Consider the following 20,799-nt stretch of genomic DNA (forward strand, 5'->3'; position numbering starts at 1 on the left):
TTTGGGAGAGGAAAAACTAAAAATTTTAGCTTCTCCTTTTTAAATGTGCTTTTCAAAAGCAAAAAATTTTAGTCAAAAGCAGCTTGTTTAGCACAGTTTTTCTTCCAAAGGTGTTTTTTTGAAGCAATACTAAACAAGGCCTAACTATTGAGGTAAGATCATTATTTGTTTCATGAATCGAATTATGTTTCGGTATTGAATTCTAAGAATTGAATTGTTCTAAGCATTGTAGAAATGAACATAATATGAATTGCTAAATGATATGTGATATGAATTGATGATGAAAATGGTATGAGACCATGTGTAATGACCCTGTTTCTAATCGTGTCAAAAAATGTGATTTTGGGACCTAATTTCCTTAAACTGAGTTTGTAAATATTAAATAGAGATATTTACGGAGTTAGTGTGTTGCTGAATTGAATTTTGGATAAGCAGTTTAGTTTAAAATGTGGTTAATTAAGGTACAAGGACTAAATTGTAAAAGTTTAATTGCTATAGATTTTTAATTAGGAGAAGGTTTGAGGACTTAAATAACAATTATCCAAGGGACTAAGATGAAAAATAAACCTATTCTAAATGGATGATTGTAACACCCCGGATTTTGGGGTTAGAAGTTTTGAGCTTTGTGGTTAGGGACAGTGTGTAGGTTGAGCTATTGTGTTTAGTTGCACATTTTGACGTTAGAATGAGCTTGCTGGTTTGGTGGTTATTTGTGAGTTAGTGTATCTCTGGGTTGCGTGCTCAAACTCTTGTGTGTGCATTTTGGAGAAATATTTTTATTTTGTTAAATAACAAATTTGTTTTAAGTTTAAGAATAATTATTTTGTTTTATTTTTATTATTTTTATTTTTACTTTGGTTACAACTTTTCTTTCTTTTCATGTTCTTCTCTCCCTCTCCTTTGTTCCCCTTTCTTATTTATTTATTTATTTGTTTTGTTTTGTTTTCCTTTCTTCTTTTACGAAAATGGTGTTGTTTGTGGTTTCTGGAGAGCTTCGGTTTTTTTGTTGTCGAGTCGATGTCTAGACGTCTTTGATCGCGAATCAGGTGTGAGTTCAAACTCTCCAACTCCATTTGTGATTTTTTGTTTCGATTATGTGGAATTTGATATATTTTAAATGGATTGGTGAATGTGTGGAAGGTTTCGCTTTTAAGTTGCGTAAAACTTGGTTTCCTATGGCATGGTTCTAAACTGTTAGAGCTTAGAGGGCATTTGATGTGTAAATTCATGATTTGCAGGATGTTTCAAAGTGGTTTCGAGACCACATGGGTGGCCACACGGGCGTGTGCCTATTCATATGGCCTTGTAGAATTAGGAATTAGGGTTTCCGGGCAAGATTAGGTGTCACACGACAATGTGGCTGATTTAGGGAAATTAGTCGATTTTCACATGGCCGTGTCCCTTGGGCACACGGGCGTGTGCATTTGAGAATTAGATTTTGGTTGATTGGGTGCCACAGGACTGTGTGGCTAATTTGGGGATTTAGGGATCCCACACGGGTGTGTGTTTTGGACACACGGCCATGCCTGGGGGGCACACGGCCGTGTGCCTCTTTCCACTCGGGTGTGTGCCCCTCCGCAAGGGCGTGTTGACCTCCCATACGGCCTAGGTATTTTCACACGGCTGTGTGGCCCCTTCTTGTTGATTTTTGACCTGTGTCCATTTCAAGCTTGATTGTGTTTCTGTATGTTCTGACTCTTAGCTAAGTTTCAGTAAGGGTGGTCAGGACTTTGTTTTGGCTTTGGCTTTTGTGTTTTCGTAGTTATAGCTTTTTGTAAGCAACTCGTTTGAATGTTATTCGATGTTATTATGAAATCAATTATGAATCTGGGTTAGTAAGTGTACGCATTTCTAAATCTGTTTGATTGGTGTGTGGGTGTTTGTATGTGGTGCGCATTCTGTGGCTGCACGAGAATTCTGTGATTAATTGACTGAATGTGGGCTTTTGTGTCCATATGATTGTCTGAAAGTTGTGTATTTTGATTTTGTACCCCTATCTGTATACATACATTTGCATAAAACATTTGGGGTTTGGTTGTAAAGAGAAGGTAGACTAATTCTGATCTGATCTGGTAGTTTAACTACAACATATCTATACAACGATTTACCGCAATGCACTGTACTGCATATACGTCAGCTTTGCTGCGTATTATTATCTGAGTGGCCTAGTCCACATACGTAGTGTGTAGGGTTGGATAGGCCTTTTGAGGTCCTATGTGGTGTGTTTGGTTGGATGAGCTTAATTAGCTCTTTTGGGGTGTGATTGATGGATGGAGAGGTGTTTGGCTAGATGGGTGGGTTCATATTGATGCATTTCATTTTCCACATTCTGTCTCACTATCTGATTTTAAGTTTAAGTGTTTATAGGCCGTTGTGTTTCAGTACTGATACGTTTGATTTGTTTTTGATGGTGAGTATTTTGGTATCGACCCGTTAATGGGTTTACTAATTGAGTGTTCTGGTTGTATGATATGGTGTGCTTGATTGTTATGTACGATTAAGAGGTTAGTACTGTGTTTACCTTTCGATTTTGTATTTCTCTGTAAGTGCATTCCGCTTTTGAACTGCTGTTTGGTTTGTTGTTCTATAATTTTGTTGTTAGTCACCTTTTGAACTCACACTGAGCTCATGTAGCTCACCCCCTTAGTGTTTCCCCTCGAAGGTACATTTCTGAATTTTGATGTTGGACTCGACACGTCGAAGGTCTCGAAGTTACACGTTTTAAATAATTAGTTTAAGTACTGTTTTGAAAGCTGAGGTATGAACTTTTGTATTAAATACATGTAAGCATTATTTGGACTGAGGTTTTTGTAATACCGGGATTTTATATCTTAGAGTTTTTATGGAATTGAAATACTGTAATATTTTTCGATTTTTTAAACTAAAATTTCCCACGATCACTTTGGTGATCAATGTGACCTCTGAAATTTGGTCTAAACTCCTAGGCTGAGTGTTGGGGTGTTACAATGATGGCGAGATGTGATGTTAAATGTCATTAGTTTAAATTAATTAAAGATTAAAGCTTAATTAAGCACGATTAAGTTAATTAAAATGAATCATATTATACATATGAAAAGTTAGCAGAAAAAGATGATTAATCTCATCTTCTTCAACCTTTCTTACATTCCACCATTGAGGAAAGCTTGGAAAACCTAGTTTTAACATTCGATCATCTTTACAAGTAAGTCCCTAGACTTTTTTTTTATTTTTATAGATTTTTTTTATCATGGAAGCTTGCTTAAGCTAATCCATTAATTATTAATTCCACACATTAGGGACCAAATTGAATAAAATAAAAAAAATTATGAAATTCTCATAGAAATAGAAAGTAGATGGTCCCTAATGAATATATGTGAAGTCAGATTTTAATCTAAAGCCCTGGATTGAAAGTTATGCTTATCTTGGTTTTAGGGACTAAATTGAATAAATACAAAATATTCATAAATTGATATTTGGCTATAAATTGGCTGGTAATTGATTGTGTGATATGCTTTGTGACTACTTGTAGCTAACGTCGACGTAGAATCTTCGAGAAGGAAAGGAAAAAACGAGAGTTGTTGACAAATGACGTAAGACCACGATTTGTACTTTTATGATTCAAGATAGATTAATTGCTTGCCTATTTGTGTTAATTATATAATTATATGTCAAGGTGAGCACATGGTGATGTTGTGAATGGTTTTGATTTGGTTTGATATAGAATATTGATATAGAGGACTAAAATGAATAAAATGGCATGAAATATTTGAATTGTGATATGTTGTATAAAAATTGAAATGAAATGTGTTATATAATATGAAATATATGTATTTGATTATGAAATGGGATTGTGTTTATGAAAATGATATGAGATATAATACGGATTGAATTGTGAAGTGAAATTGAATATTGATATTCTATTAGTTATTTGGGTTGTGGTAGATATAGTTGACATGTTATAGGATTGGTTTGTGTATGGGATTATGCGCTTATGCCCCAGGATGCACTTCATGTGCCAGATATGCACTACATGCACCAAGATACACTTCATGTTCCAAGATGTACTATGTGTGCCAGTATGCACTTTGTGCACTAGGATACGCTTCGTGTGCCGATATGCACTTTACGTGCCAGTTTACCCTACTTTGGTTTATCCGGTGATGCACTTCAGTGCCAGTTTGGTATGTTGGTTGGATGATCCATTTATCCATCCTAGTCCAAGTCACGTTAATAGAGATTTATAATTGGTTAACTTGGTAAATGATATATAAATGAAATGGCATGATGATATGAGATGATTTGTGTACATATGTGAATTGTGATAGACAAAACAAGTAATCTATTGTGTAAATCAATTGAAAAAGAGACATAGGGGACAAAACAATTGTGAATGAGTCAATCAACTCCAGAAAAGACATTGAAAGGTAGTTAATAATGTAAATGTTGTTAATTGAACATGACATTAGTTAGCATACTAATAAAGGTAAATAGTTGTATGTGTTTGATTTATGATTGGCACTGAATTGGTATATATATATTCATGGATTGATAATTGACAAGTAAATGAAGTTGGTCAAGGATATGGCAATGTTGAATAAGTTGTTTTAACACGATCATAAATATGCTTTCATGCATTGTAAGATGATGAGAATGGTAGACATTTTGGACCATGACTTGGTTAGATATTGAGTGCATATATACATCTATTTGTCTTGAAATGTATTACCTAAGTTTATGCTATAATATCTTGGATCATGAAAGTACCATTGAGCCCTATCGCTCCGTGTGCGGTTTGTTTATTTCGTACGCATGTACAGGTATTCTTGAAGCCCTGGAAAAGTGAAGTCAGCACCCAGATGATAGAAATCAACTCAACCTAAGTTTGTATAGCCTTTTTCATTATATCAATGACATGTACCTCGGAATTCTTGGTCTAACTTTTGAGATGGTCACCTAAATGTACCTAAGTTATGGATATAACTATAATGGTTTTGGTCATGTATGAAATTGACATTTATGGCTTGAAAATGGTATATTATGCACGTATATTGTGTTTATTGGATGATTTAGAGCATTGTGGCAAAACCTCTTAATGCCATATGCTAGGTGAATGTTAATGGAAAATAAGGACATAGGGGTCTACTACCAATGTCATGACTTCACACCTTGAATGTCATGACATCAGGCTACCACGTTGCAATGTCCTCTATTTGTGGTCAAGACGTCGGTCCTATCTTATTTTGAAAACTTTACAATTTGCTCTTTAGGTTGGGAAGCTTGGCTACTGTCTTCAATGTCATGACACCAAACCCTGGAAGTCGCAACACCCACCTGAAATATTTTGAAAACTTTCAGTTTAGTCCTAGTTTGACCCTGGGATGGTATTAAGCTTTCGTAAGCTCGTATATGACCCAAAAATGATTATATATCGTGTTTTAGGTTTGTAATACTTTTAATTTAATAATTAATTTATGAAATTTGTTTGTAATCGATCGTAGTTGCTCCGGCAACGAATGTAGCATTCTATAGCTCAAACCCGAAGATCGGGTTTGGTATGTAACGACCCAGTTTCCAGTGGTATAAAAAATACAATTTTGAGACCTCATTTTTGTAAATCGAGTCCATAAATATTAAATAGGGATATTTACGAAGTTGGTGTATAGATGAACTAAAATTTGGATAAGTAATTTAGCCAAAATTGTAATTAATTATGGCGTAGGGACTAAATTGTAAAGTTTAGTCGTTATAGGTTTTTAATTAGGAAATGACTTGGGGACTTAAATTTCAATTATTGAAAGGGCCAACATAGTTAATAAACCATTATTAAACATGTTATAGTGGACAGTAATGATGTTAGATAATTAATTAAGAAAAGTATGATTAATTAAGATAAAAATATGATTAATTAAGTTTAATTAAACTATAATCTTAGTATAAAAGTGAACTTTGGTGGATGGAGAGATAAAACATCATCTCCTTCAACCGACCATAAGAGAAAAGAAAGAGGAAAATGCCAGTGCTAAGGTTTTAATCTTTTGGTCTTTAATTCAAGTAAGTCTCTATCCTTTTTTTTATTCTTATGGAAATTGAATCATGGGAGCTTGATTTACATAGCCCATGTATTAATTATAAAAATTTTTAAGTTTTTGAAAGTTACCATTGTTGAGAATTGGTGTGAAGAAATTAAGCTTAGTTTAAGAAAATGACTAAATTGTAAATTTAAATTATTAGTTTAGTATATTAGGGACCAAATTGAATAAAATCCAAAATTATTATAAAATTTTTGGACGAATAGTTAAAGAGTTTGTAATGAATATAAGTGAAATCAGATTTTAATTTGAAGCTTTATATTGAAAGTAATGTTTATCCTGATTTTAGGGACTAAATTGAATAAATTGTAAAATGTGTGTAAATTGAAATTGGTTATGAATTGATTGGAAATTTATTGTATGATATATTTTGTGATTATTCGTAGCTAACGTCAACGCGGAACCTTCGAGCGGGAAAGGAAAAGTGAGAGTTGTCAACGAGTGACACGAGACCACGGTTTGTACATTTTTTATTTAGGCTCGTATTAATTGATTGCATATTCATATTAATTGCATTTAGAAATATCAAGGTGAGTACCTAGTGATAATGAAAGCTATTAAATTGAGTTTGATTGTGAATTGCCGAAATGAGAGACTAAATTGAATAATTTGTAAAATATTATGAATTACTCAGAATATGATATGTGCTATGAGATTGGGTGAAAATGTATTGAATGACATGAAGCTTATGTGATACGTTAATTGATTGGGTTGTGATTGTGAATATAATTGATAAATAAATTGTAAATGAATTGAATATTGGTACCCTGTTAGTTGTTTGGGTCGTATCAGATATAGTTGGCATGTCATAAGATTGAATTGTGTATGAGATTATGTGCTTATATGCTAAGATGCAACTTATGTGCCAAGATTCACCTCGTGTGCCTGATACATGCTCCATGCGCTGGGATGCACTTTGTGTGCTAGTATGAATTTTGTGCACCAAAATGCGTTTTGTACGCCATTATGCATGTTACATGCCAATTACCTTACATTGGTTTGTCCAATGATGCACTTTGGTGCTAGTTTGGTGTGTTAGTTGGATGATCTGAGTATTCGTCCGAGTCCGAGTCAGGTTAATAACAGTTGTAAATTGTAAGATTGATAAATTATGTGAATATGGTAATATATGGTGCTATTGAACTAAATATGTATATATGTGAATTGAGATAAAGGGAAATATGTTGATGATTATGAAAATCAAACGAAATCTAGCCTTGGGCACCGAAACGAATGTAAATTAGTTGATAGACTCCAAAAATGAGCTAAATAAGGTGATGGCAAAGTAATGGATTGTATAGTATAGTTCATGATTAGTATATTGTTAATGATATATTGTAAAGAATCCTAAATGAATGTTTGACCCATGACTAAATTTTGAATTAGTATATGATGAATAGTTGGATATTGATAAGTAAATTAGAATTAGTCAATCATGATGTATAAATTGGATAAGTTATTTAGTATTTGCTATAAGCATGATTATATGTTTTGATTAATGATGGGAAACTTGATAGTTAACACATATATTAGATTGATATTATGTGCAATTTTTTTATGTATTAGCCTTAAGTAAAATGTTAATGCTATGTTACACATATACCTTGAATTGTAAATGAACCACTAAACCTTATTGCTCAATGAAAGGTTTGTTTTCTTCGTGCACAGATATAAGTGAACCTCAAGAATTCAAGAAGTTGTTCCAGCATCCAAAAATTGATTCTCCGACTCAACAAAGTTTGTAATGTACTCTTGGATTAAGTTTTTGGTTTGTTTTGTATATGGTGAAAGCTAGAATTTAATAGTTTGATGTTATTTTGAAGTACCATATATGTATATTTTGGCCTGGTTGCATTTGGTATGTTTTTAAATTGGTTGTATGGAAATGGTTACATATGATTTCAGGTCACCCAAACTTGTACCATGTTGATTTTTATGGAAATAATATGTCACATCACGACGACGTAACCCTAACATCGTGACGAGGAACAACTCAAGATTCACATTGCAATGGTGTGCACTCGAGGTCACGAAGAGCCTAAGTCAGAGAGTTGCATTGCAATAAGGAACCCCCAACATTGCGACATCAACCCAAAGTTTTGAAATCTTTACAATTTGGTCCTATTTTGACCTCGTGTAATACCCCGAAAATTACTACAGTAAGAAAGTAGGTATCATTGATAGTAAAATAAGGAAATAAAGTGATAAAAAGGGAAATTTTGAGTTATGGCAACATTGGGAATTATATTATGACATATTAATTCAAGAAAGGATTAAATCGCAAAAGTGAGAAAAGTTTTGTTGCCCAAGAGTAAATATTCAAAATTTGAGGGATTAAAGTGTAAATAAAAAAAGTTAAAGGACCAATAGTGTAAATATTTTAAGGGTGGAATAATCTAGAAACTAAGGAAAATGGATGAATTAGGACCAAATTGAAAAGGTGAAGAATTTTAAGGGACTAAATCACAATTTTACCAAATTAAGTGATGACTCAAGGATGAAATTTTTGAAGATTATAAAGGGCAAAATGGTCAATTAGAAGAGAGAGAAATCTAGAAGATAATGATTATGTTGGAGATATTTTATATTAAATAAATAAATAAATATTAGTTTATTAATATTTTAATTTAATTTTTAAATGATATTTCTTATTTTATTAGTATTTTATTTAGTATATATAAGAAAAAGAAGATGAAGAATCACCCATTCCACCATATTTCCATGCAACTAACGTGAGAAGAGATGAGAAGAAAGAAAGTTTTGCTTTCTTTACAATTTGGTCCCTCTACCAAAAATTTACAATTTTCACCTAGAAATCAAAAGAATTTCCATAGCTTCCAAGAGAGAAGAATAACAAGGAGACAATGAGGAGCTAGAATATCAAGTTAGATTCAAGAAATAGAAGCTGGAGGAAAGAGAACATCAAGTTAAAGATTGAAATCAATAGCACAAGGTAAGAACATCAAGATTTCAATATATTTTTAAGTTTGATATTATTGAAAAAGCATGGAAATAATGTTATAGTAGAGTTTTCTTATATAAGGTCTTATGTTCTTGATATATTAGTGAAGAGAAATAAGTGAAAGTGATGAGAAATATTATAGAGAAAGGGAATAAGGGAGTTATACACCTAGTAATCAATATTTTGCACTAAAACAGTTTTGGACAGTAGCAGTAGGTTAAGCTTGAAAAAACACCATAAATTGTGGAAATAGAATTAGAGTATTAATAAAATATGGAAATAAATCTTATTGAGTCTAGTTTTTCATAGAAGAAACGGTGTAAGTAATGGAATTGTAAATCATGAGATATAATAAATTTTGTGATACAAGGTCAGAATGAATTCGGGTTCCCCTGTTCTGACTTGGAAAAATCATTAAAAATTTTAAAAAAATAATTATGGATTATAAATTATATTTTTAAAATCCTTAATGAGTCTATTTTAAATAGAAACAAATAGAAACATCATCTGAATTCTGTACAAAGAGATAATTAATTTTTAGTGAAGAGGGGTCGGAACTGTCAAATAGTGAAACAAGGGAAACTTTAAAGAATAAACTGTACTTATTGGCTAAACCAAAAATTCTGAAAATTTTATGGTAAGAATATATGTGAGTCTAGTTTTTGATAAAATTTTCTGATCTCAATTCGGAGTTTTGTAGCTTAAGATATAATTAATTTAGTGACTATGACTCAAGTGAACAGCTTGTTATGAGTAAACAAGTTAATAGTGGTATTACGTATATATCAAGGATATGGAATGGAGTGGAGGAGGAAAAATATATGTGAATATTCAGATAATATGATTTCATTTTAAAATAGCTAATTTACATGTTTTAGGTTCAGGGACTAAATTGAATAAAAGTAAAATTTTAAGGGTAATTTTGTAAAAATGTCAAAATGTGACCAAATTGCATGAAATGAATTGTATTATTATTTAAATTAATAAATTTAATGAAATATTAATTTATATCAAGATTGGGTGGAAATTCGAGGAAAATAAAAAAATTACCAAAATGTCCCTAAATTTTGGTATTTCTGCAATTTAGCCTGGTAAGTTCGTGTAACTTGAATTATATTCTTAGATGATTGAAATATATATATTGGATTGAGAAATTGATTTGAATTGTGAACATGAGAAATTGTGAATTGAATGAAATGGAAACGAAGCTTTGAATTACATGAGTAAATATCGGGTCTCGTAGGCCCTATTTGTTATGAATATAATATTTCAAGGATATGTTATAAAGAATTATAAAATCACGTTAAAAATTTGAAAGTTTTAATTCGGATGAAATTTTGTAACTCGGTTTAATACGTATGCAAATGTATGTCTTCTAGTAATGCCTCGTACCCTATTCCGGCGTCGAATACGGGTAATGGGTGTTACAATGTGACATCGCCAAATTCGGTCATAACGTTTAGACCGGGTTTGGGGTGTTATACCTCGGGTTAGTAAAAGAGCTTTCGTAAGCTTGTATTAGACCAACAAATGATTATGTATTGTTTTATACATATGTGTTACTTATATTTAATGCTTAATGGTTTTTAATCAAATGTAATTTTATAGTAGTTACTCTAGCAACGAATGTGGCACCTTGAAGCTCGGACCCGACAATCGGGTCGAGTAATAGAGTGTGGCAGGGTATGGGGTGTTACGTCATGATATGTGAATTGGTTTATAATATGTAATTGAAACATTAATTACCCTACTATTTGTTCAAGCAGAATTGGATATAGTTGGCATGCCATAGGATACGGTATAATGATTAGAAACTATCGTTGTTAGACAACCCAAAGTGGTAAAATGTACATATTCTAGCAGTCGTCGTTGCCGAGCAACCCAGGATGATAGAATAAACATATTGTGAAAGCCATCATTGTTGGGCAACCCGGAATGGTAGTATGTACATGTTCTAGTAGTCATCATTGTTGAGCAACCCGAAATGACAAAGTAATATATTTGTGTATGCGTCCTAAGTCTATGTTGGGTTAATAGGGTTTAAAAAACATGAATTGGTTATATGATAATTGAAATGAAATGTGAATGAATTTGCTATACTTTGTATATATATGGAACATGGAAAATGATAACATGTGAAAAACCATGCGAATTGGCTTATACGAGCCTAGAAGACAATATGGAAATAGAACAAATTAATAGATCTTTTGAAATGAAGCTATATGTACCATATTGTTGAATGGAATGATATGATAAGTTTAAATGCAAGTGTCAAAGGAATTGGTATACTAAAATTGTTCTATGCATATATCATATGTTAATGGAAACTTTTGGCATGAATGGAATGTGAATTGGCTAATTGTTGAACTTGAATTGATTGTGTTCATTTGATTAATGCTATTGTTATATTGACTTGAATAATGAAAGTACCACTAAGTTTTATCGCTCAACGTACGGTTTGTTTATTTTGGGCGCAAGCTTTAGTAGATCTCGAAGACTTAAGAAGTGATCCAACATCCAAACCGCGATACTCGACTTAGCAATATTTGTATAGTTTCTTTTGTTTTAACAATGACATGTACCTAGATTTTGAGTCGATTTTGTATTGTAAATTGTCATTTTGGAAGTTTGGATAATTAATGACAACTTGAATAAAAAATATGATTTATTTAGCATGTATGGAATAGGTATAACATTTGAAATGGCTGAAATGAGTCATTTATACATTTGTTTTAAGTGTCCTGAATTGGTACCATATGGACCTTTTGGAATTAGTTTGTGAAGTCACGACGTCAAGCCCTCAATGCTGTAATGAGGAATGGTCAGTGAGTTGCATTGTGACCAGGAACCCCCAAAGTCGTGACGTCAACCCGATAGTTTGAAAATTTTATGATTTGGTCCTTGTTTGATCTCGAGTTATCTAAAGAGCTTTTGTAAGCTTGTATATGATTGTATAACATGTCATAATAATGTTTTGGACTTAATAATATGTATTAACTATTAGATTGAATTGTAATCGATCGTAGTTGCTCCAACAATGAACGTGATATCCTATAGCTCAGACCTAGCGATTGAGTCAGGTATGGGGTGTTACACTTTCCCAATGCACTTCTTATATAGCCCAACTCTTTTTGTATTAGTAAAACCTTTACTTTATCACTCAGCTAAAACTCTATTTGCGCACGAATAATAGGATTTTTAGTATTTATTAGTGAGTTTTAAAGAGTTTTTATGATAATAATATTCTTAGTTTTAAAGAGTTTGTGTGGGAATAATTTCTACTCTTTTTTTTCTAATATGTAAAGAAATAAATATTTAACTTATTAAAGACTTATTTGATTTTACTCTTTCATTAAATTTTAAATTTTTATAATATTTTTATAATTTATGATATTTTAATAATTTCTTATCATTTTTAATAACTTTAATAAAATTTAATATTTTATAAAATTTTATTTGAAAATAAAAGATTAAATTTGTGGATGCTAACAGTAGTCATTTCACACGTCTCGTTTTGTCAAATCGTTGATTTTAATAGTCAACATGATTAAAAATGGTTTTCATTGATGAGAGGTTTAATTATTGTTTTGGATTCACAATATTTTAGTTTTTATATTTTTTGAATTTTGAAATTTTAGTGCTAACTCAATAGTAACAAATAAATTTGTTTGGTTAAATTATGCCATTAGTCATGTATTTTGCGTAAAATTATAAATTTAATTCATATTCACCAATTGAATCATTCTTAGTAGCTATGTTTTTTGAACTTCAAATTTTTTAACCCATCAAATAATAAACAGACATAGCATTACACATACGATAATATATTTGACACATCAAAATTTAAAAATAATAGAACTTAACTTTATGAATTTAATAGTTATCATTTGGTTAGGATTAAAGTTTTCTAATTCTAAAAGTACAAAGACTAAAAATGACTAAATTAAAGTACAAAAATTAAACCTACAACTTATGCAAAATATAGGGTCTAATAACGCAATTTAACTATTTGTTTATGGTCTTCCAAACTTTAATTAAAGCTAACAACTTGAATATGAAGAAACAAAATTACAATCAGGAAAGCAACCAAAACATAAAACTAGTCTTTCCGTATTTGATAATTGTCGAGAGGTATCAACCCCGTGGGAGAAGTCTTTGAAGTATCGTTCACCAGGCGATTTATACAGCCTCCAATAATCATAGGTATTGTCTCGGGCTCGGGATGTTTCGGGTTTTGTCTCCTAATTCCATGAAGAGCCATGAGGGTTCACGGAGTAGGAGTGCCTTGATTAGTGGTTCAATTCACATCGCGCGCGACTTCATCGATTAATTATCTATATGTCTCTTAAGTACGTACTCTCTCTACTAACCGAGACGCTTCTATTCCACGAACCCCTGAGGGCTCTCCTGGGAGCCAAGAGATAAAACCTAGACCATACCTACTATTGTTGAAGGTCATATTGGTCACCCTACAAACAATATTTCAAAGACTTTTCTTAACGGATAAATATCCCTCAACAATAATCATAATGAACTCTAATTAAATTTGGACATGAATTAACTCAGACGGAAACTTTGCTGATAACACCATATATATATACATATAGTCCCTTTCCTTTTTGCAGCTAAACACATCTAGAAAGGCCTATAGAAACCCCTGTTCAAACCATACTTTTTTTATGTTTGTCAAAATAAAACAATCCAGTTCTCTGAAATGGGTTTACCCAGAAAGCCCCTCTCTTTGCTCTTTGTTTCATTGTTTTCAGTCACAATCTTTCGTGGTGGGTCTTTTACTTTCTTTACAATAGCTGCAGATGATACCAACTTGGTCTTTAAGGGCTGTGCAAACCAGAAATTTCAAGACCCATCAGGGGTTTACTTACAGAACCTGAAAAACCTTATGTCAACTTTGGTTTCACAGTCATCACAGAAAACATTCTCCACCACAAGCTCTGGTGAGGATCCATATGCAATCATGGGCCTTTACCAATGCAGGGGAGACCTCACACCAAGCCAGTGTTACACCTGTGTGAGCAAGATCCCAGAAATGAGTCATAAACTTTGTGGTTCAGCTGTTGCTGCCAGGGTTCAGCTGAGTGGATGTTACCTAAGGTACGAGGTTGTTGGGTTCAAACAGGTTCCAGGGACTGAGTTTTTGTACAAGGTTTGTGGGTCATCTCGGGCAGGAGGGACCGATTTTGAGAACAGTAGAGACGCCGCTTTCAACATGGCGGAAAATGGTGTAAAAAGTGGCGGCGGTGGTAGTGGGAGCAGCTTGTTTTACACCGGAAATTATCAGTCTGTTTATGTTTTGGGGCAGTGTGAAGGTGATTTGGCTGCAAGTGATTGTGGGGACTGTGTGAAAAGCGCTTTCGAGACGGCTAAAGATGATTGTGGTGACTCAGTTTCAGGACAGGTTTACCTGCACAAGTGCTATATTAGTTATAGCTACTATTCTAATGGAGTTCCAACCATATCCTCTCCTTCAGGTAAAGCTGTAGATAAAAGGAAAAAAGGAAAAATAATTTATCTTTCACATTAATATGTCCTTTTTTAATTATATTTTTGTATTCTCACCTGTTGTTGAAAGAATGAAGATCATTTTCAATCTTGAATTCTAGGGCCAAGTCTCCACCTGGACCTCTCAGCTTTGTTTTTTTCTTTAAAGATAAAATAGGTGACTTAAAAAGTAATTAAGGATTTGTAGCCAGAGAAAAAGATATTGGTCTCCTTGTGTGAAGAAGACAGGTGGATTTCCATTTCATTTCCTTGGGATTTTGTGTTACTGTCAAAATGCTTTTAGTTTCACTGCTTGTTAACTATTTACAATGAAACATATAATTTAAACTTGAATATAGAATTTCCAAATTTCCAAAACCTTCATTTTTATGTATTTTTCATCCTACATTTAATCTAGAGTATTATAATAATAACTCATATATATATATATAAAGGAGGGATAAAGAGTGTTGAAACTTCGAACTCAATACTTTATTTTAACGAAAGCCTCTAGTGGACGAGTTCACTTGTTGTCCTTGATTAATGTTATTAGCCTAGCCCCATTTTTGTCTTTGAATAAAATGGAATATGGTGAGCTGGGGCTTTTTGATTGGTGTAGCGACAGGGACTGGGGCAGGTACAGGGACAGGGACAAGGCAACATGCTCAGAGGACAGTGGCAATAGCAGTAGGAGGAGTGGCAGCTTTGGGGTTCATTATCGTTTGTCTCATGTTTCTGAAATCAGTGTCTAAGAAACGAAGAAGTAAATATTAAGGTTATGTTACAATGTCTAAAACATTCACTCATCTCTCATGCCTTTCTTTTTTTGGAAACTATATAATTTCTCACATGATTATGTGCAGGGTATTGAGAGAAGCATGCTGGGAGTGTGAGAATTTCATGGAAAAATATGAAGCTTCCCCACAGTTAAATACTAACCTTTTTGACTTTCAAATATAAGGGATAGGGTTATTCAAAGATTGAATCAGTCTTTTGTCACTCCACGTATGTGTATATATTTATATATGTATATATAACATGAACAATGGGTAATTTTACAATCTTGTTAATTTTGCTGAGTACTTTGCAAATACAATGGTACGGAAGCTTTATTCTTTGACTGGTTTTAGCCACCTAATCGAGTGAATTAAGTATGTGGGTGAGAATCAATCATAAAAAACATAATCCATCACTGTTAAGGCAATAACTATTTAGCATCCAAGTCCCAACTACCTGTTCTATCATTATTGTTATGTACTAAAGACTGTGTTAGTCTTTGTCCTAAAAATTTATCAGGGGCTGGGCACGGTTGGTTTTCTGGTTCTCTTGTCTCAGAGGGCCACCACCAATTTCACTGATCATTCAACGCTGTCACCTACACCTAGTGCATCAGGGTCAAAGTTGTTTTGTCCTACCTCAGGGCTCATCAATGCCGTCGAGTTCAACAAGATATCCAACGTCAATCTTAAAAGCAGAGAAAACCATATCCACAAGTCTGCTCTAGGGCCCGACCTCTCTAATTCTCCACCGACCAGGATATTTATGATGAAGTTTGTCGAATGACCTAAGCTGAGATCACATTACCAAATTCTCTAAGTCTTGGCTATGTATACAAAGAAAATTCTAGTTCCTAACCGTCGGTGTCTAACTGATTCTTTGCTTGTTTCTTTACCCTTTTACATTTCACAATACTCGGACCATTCAACTTAGGGTGGGTTTGGATGGGCGATTGGGTACGATGCGGTACGTTTAGCTTACTTTTTACCTCACGCTACAGTATCGCTACAGTAACTAATCTCACTGTCACCGCTGTTTTTACATTAACCGCAGATAAACGCACCGCCCATCCAAACCCACCCTTAGTTTGCAGATGTTGCTGCTCCTATGGCTACCCATTGCTTCATTAGAATGCGGTGTGCCTCTCTTCTTGTTGCAGGGAAGCTAACTAACATATCCTTCGGCAATGAACAGAAAACAAGAGCTTATGAGTTTCTTTCTCTAGACCGCTACTTTGTGTGCCCCCTTATTGGATAATCCAAGAGGGCTAGTGTAAGGATCGTAATTGTTGTGAACTTTTGATGGTAATATATAATTTGGTCTGTCCTATATAAATAAATCTTCTCCTAAACATTCCTCACCTGGACAAAGTACTCTCAAATCATTTACACCTCTAACTCTAAGCATTTAATCTGCAAAATTGCATTTTCACATGGCTGCAACTGAAACCACCAAAAGAATGATGAAAAGCCATGTACCAAATATTTTCACTTCATTCAGGTTGATGCTAAAGGAAATCTAACAATACGAAGCACTGCTGCAATGCCTCATCCTTGGCGGTGGGATTTAGCTTATTAAAGAGAAGAATATTACTCTTATCTTCTGGAGAATATGTAATTTGTGTCCTAATCCTGATCTCTATAGAGCAAAGATCAAGCAGTGCAGTTGTAGTGCAAGAGTCTTATCAGAAAATCTTACAGTACTCTCTTTCCTACAACCCAACTTTTGAACAAAAAGTTATTAGAAAAAAGGCATCAGAGACCTAAGATTGATCCAGACCACATTCTTCTCAATTCTCATCCTTGCCTCTGATATCAGATGCCAAGCTTTTTGATCTAACAGATTCAACCACCATAGCAATTATAAAAGAAACAGCCTCAAACCCTCCTAGAATAATTGTTCAAACTATGAATCTAACAACTACAGTCCCTCGAGAACTTATATCATCCAATATGCTTTGCAATATGTCATGAAGGTCGTCCTAGTAAAAAACAACTCAAATCTTCTAGTACTTAACCTTTCTACACCTCCTGATTCCAAACTATTCATCACCAATGCTAATGGTAAACAAACCCCAATGTTTGGCCCATTGGCAAGGGCGTTCACCCCATCCCCATGACTTGCCTGGTAGTGGGGGAGGGGCGATCCCAAACAAAAGCATGACCTCTTCACATATCTATCTATGGTTACAACATAATCCATAAACACAGATTCAATGCAAAGCGATGAGGTAAATGCATTTTCTTATATGTTTGGTACATATACAACCATAAAACATAGTCCTTACTCCTTAGAACTATGAAATTTCATTTACAAAAAACATACAAACTAGAACACTTCATCAATGGTATCCCAATGAATCCCGAGATCATTATATGCAATGAAACATCAAAAAAAAAATCATTCCACGATCATTTAGTTTCACCAATTTTACTTTATCACAACAATGTTCAGTTTCACTTAAAAATTCATACGAATAAACTCAATCGATAAAACAAAGTCCAGTAACAACATTCCGACAAGTAAAAAACTTAAACTCAAATTAAAAGGAAAAAATTCCTAAGACTGAATCTAGAAGTTTCACTAAACTAGGACAACCATAAAATTTGATAAACAACAAGCTCCTCTGACCTGATATGACACAGACCCGGTTACTCAAGAGCGTGCAGCTGCAGTGGCTGGGGCACCGAGGAGACTAGCTTGCTGGAGCTCGAGTTCATTGAACTGCTGCTCGCGGTCCATCTCAATGATCAAAGGGACAAATAAGATCAAGAAGGTAGTTCCGGCGATCCAAGCGGCTTTGCCGGTGCTACGGAGGAGTTTCTTGGAGACGAAAGCAGCGTCAGAGGCCGCTTGCTTACCACGGGAAACAATGGGGGAAGAAGTGATCCTGGCGAGAATGTTGGAATGGGGTTTGGAGGCGGATGACCTCTCGGGTAGGGAAATTCCGCCTCGTCTGGGTTGGGCCGCCATAGGAGGGAACAGAGTGTTTTTGTTGGAGGGTTTTCTGTTTTGACGTGAAGACTGAGCAGTGAACTTGGAGAAATTGACTGTTATGACTTATGCGCCAGTTTTATAGGTCGAGGGATTAGATACGGAGGTCAAAATAGGTTTTTTCTCATCACTATTATTTCGCTAAATTAGCCAAATATTTTTTTTTCTTTTATTGGTCAAATATGCTTTTTTTTTTCAAAATTTAAGAGAATTGGTCAATTTTGGAGAGAGTTGGACGTGTTTTTCTCGAACCGTCATTTTCTAACTGTTAAAATTTGTCATTTTTCATTCTTTTCACTTAAATTTAACTTTTTCAATTCTCTTTAGACTTTCAATTCTCTCAAATCTCTCAATTTTTTCAAGTTTTATTCAAAATTTTCCAATACATTTAGTTAAAAATATTATAGTTTTATTTTATTATTTTATATATTATTTATTTCGATTAAATTTTCACAAATGACAAGTTTACTGATTCGTTTTGACAATAAACACATTTTTGTCACTCAATAGGTAATGATAAGGAAAAAATTTTAATTTTGTTATTTTCAATTAAGTTAATTTTAAAGTGTTTTAATTTTTAAAATTATTTTATTTTGTTGATATATATAAGTGGATGATCGTGTTTTGGAAGGGCTCATACACAATTTGTCAAAAAGCCCAGACACTGAAATTCGTGATTACTTGCAATATACGAGATTTTTACATGTGTCTCGAATGCTTAGGGGATACAAATTGGATCCTACACTTATCAGCGTGTTGGTAGAAAGATGGAAACTCAAGATACATATATTCCATCTTCCATTCGGTGGGTGTACAATCACGCTCGATAACGTAACTTTGCAACTTGGTTTATTGGTGGATGGGCCATTTGTTATGGGTTTAGTGGTCGTTCCCAATAAAGAAGACTTTTGCGAGGCATTTTTGGGGAAGGTGCTGAGGAAGTTTTAAGGTGGCCGAATATATATGAAATGGTTGGAAGATAATTTCAAAGACTTTCCTCCAAATGCGACCGATGTTGTCAAAGAACAATTTGCTCGAGCATTCATCCTGAGGTTAATCTGGGGCATTTTAATGCTCGATAAATCTTAAATTTTGGTACACATAAGGTGACTACTACACCTAATCGACTTCAAAGCATGCATACAACTGAGTTGAGGATCATCTGTGTTGGCCACGTTGTACAGGAGTTGTGTCGGGCTATGGAACCAGATAAGATGTCAATCAGTGGTTGTCTACTCCTGCTACAATCATAGGCATGGTGGCGATTACCTTTTTTACATCCCCGGGTGCATGACCTTTATACATTCCCATTGGTGAAAAGATAAAATTTATTTGATAATAATATATAGTTACCATAGTAAATGTTGTTTATTTATCATATGTTTGAATTAACATATTGTTTAAGTAGGTGGAACCATGGGCTGAATTATATGGACTACTAGAGCAACTCGAAGATATCTAGCTGTTGTTAGATCAACGCTTGGAAGCCAATGTTAGTTGTTGAATTTTTTTTCAAATCTATAATAATTACACAATAATTAGGAATTTAAAATTTTATAGATGATAAAATTTATAATTGTGCACTACAGTTTGAATGGATGTCATACGTCGATCCGGATATCATAGAATGTGTCTTGCCCAAATTTTTAGCCATTCAGAATATGTGGGATACGAATGTGCCATTGATAGTTTACGCAATAGTGGAGATGCATGAATCAGATCGAGTGATACAACAATTCAGGTGGAGACAAAAAAAATTTCCATCACCACTGCAAGACATCGAAGCACTGCACAAGCTTAATCTGCGGGGAAAAATCGGCGAAAATTGGCGAGATTTCCACAAGGACTATATCGATATTTGGGATCATAGGATGGATTTCTAACCCATTTGCGAACCTTTTTTCACATCAGACACAACAACCTATTTGAAGAAAATGCCTTGGTTTAAGGTCGCCGACAAGCCATATCTACTATCGGTGGTGTTGGGAAATGTGTCCATATTGTAGTAAACATGTAATTATTTTCTACGTATTTGAACGATGAATAAATAAATAAAATTAATTTCACATTTCACTATTATATCTTTTGTGTTTCTATCTTTCATGTTTTGCATGCTTAGCGAAATTGTGACAAGCAAATATTAGCTCATTGATTGTCCAAGTTCAAACTGATGATAAGTGACATTGTAAGAACGTTTACATTATGAGAAAGACAACTTACATCAGTAGATAATCTAAACGAGCTTGTAATCCCGTAAAAGAATCAAAGTAAGCATTTGATTCAAATACTTAGAAGGATTATTATGTCGTTTACAATTTCAATTGGGGAAATTACTAGTCTTAACTATCAGAACAATTGACTCCACATGTAGAGACATAGATGTACTCATTGGAAGAATAATATATTGGATTGGACCTAAGATGAATTAATTTTCAAGTCAAACAAATAGATTCAAATACTAATACATGTTTTAAGTTATATAGGAGAATGGATGTGATA

The 20,799-nt window shown here is 33.7% G+C and overlaps 2 protein-coding genes across 4 annotated transcripts; one reads left to right on the forward strand and one right to left on the reverse strand.

The window, feature by feature from the left end:
• The first annotated feature begins 13,572 nt into the window (after window positions 1-13,572).
• Window positions 13,573-15,649, forward strand: LOC107925945 (plasmodesmata-located protein 1). 3 transcript variants are annotated; one of them, XM_016856705.2, is made up of 3 exons: window positions 13,573-14,519; window positions 15,149-15,304; window positions 15,393-15,649. In XM_016856705.2, the coding sequence occupies exons 1-2, from the start codon at window positions 13,745-13,747 to the stop codon at window positions 15,301-15,303; spliced, it is 930 nt and encodes a 309-aa protein (XP_016712194.1). In that variant the 5' UTR covers window positions 13,573-13,744; the 3' UTR covers window position 15,304; window positions 15,393-15,649. The 3 variants fall into 3 exon arrangements, with proteins under 3 accessions (XP_016712194.1, XP_016712195.1, XP_040953862.1); XM_016856706.2 differs by having other exon boundaries at window positions 15,149-15,292; XM_041097928.1 differs by having other exon boundaries at window positions 15,155-15,649.
• Window positions 15,650-17,694: 2,045 nt separating this feature from the next.
• Window positions 17,695-18,370, reverse strand: LOC107925946 (mitochondrial import receptor subunit TOM9-2). Its single transcript, XM_016856710.2, has one exon. The coding sequence runs from the start codon at window positions 18,277-18,279 to the stop codon at window positions 17,962-17,964; it is 318 nt and encodes a 105-aa protein (XP_016712199.1). The 5' UTR covers window positions 18,280-18,370; the 3' UTR covers window positions 17,695-17,961.
• Between the last annotated feature and the right edge of the window lie 2,429 nt (window positions 18,371-20,799).

Source organism: Gossypium hirsutum, chromosome D07, assembly GCF_007990345.1.
Source record: "Gossypium hirsutum isolate 1008001.06 chromosome D07, Gossypium_hirsutum_v2.1, whole genome shotgun sequence".
Classification (NCBI taxonomy): domain Eukaryota; kingdom Viridiplantae; phylum Streptophyta; class Magnoliopsida; order Malvales; family Malvaceae; genus Gossypium; species Gossypium hirsutum.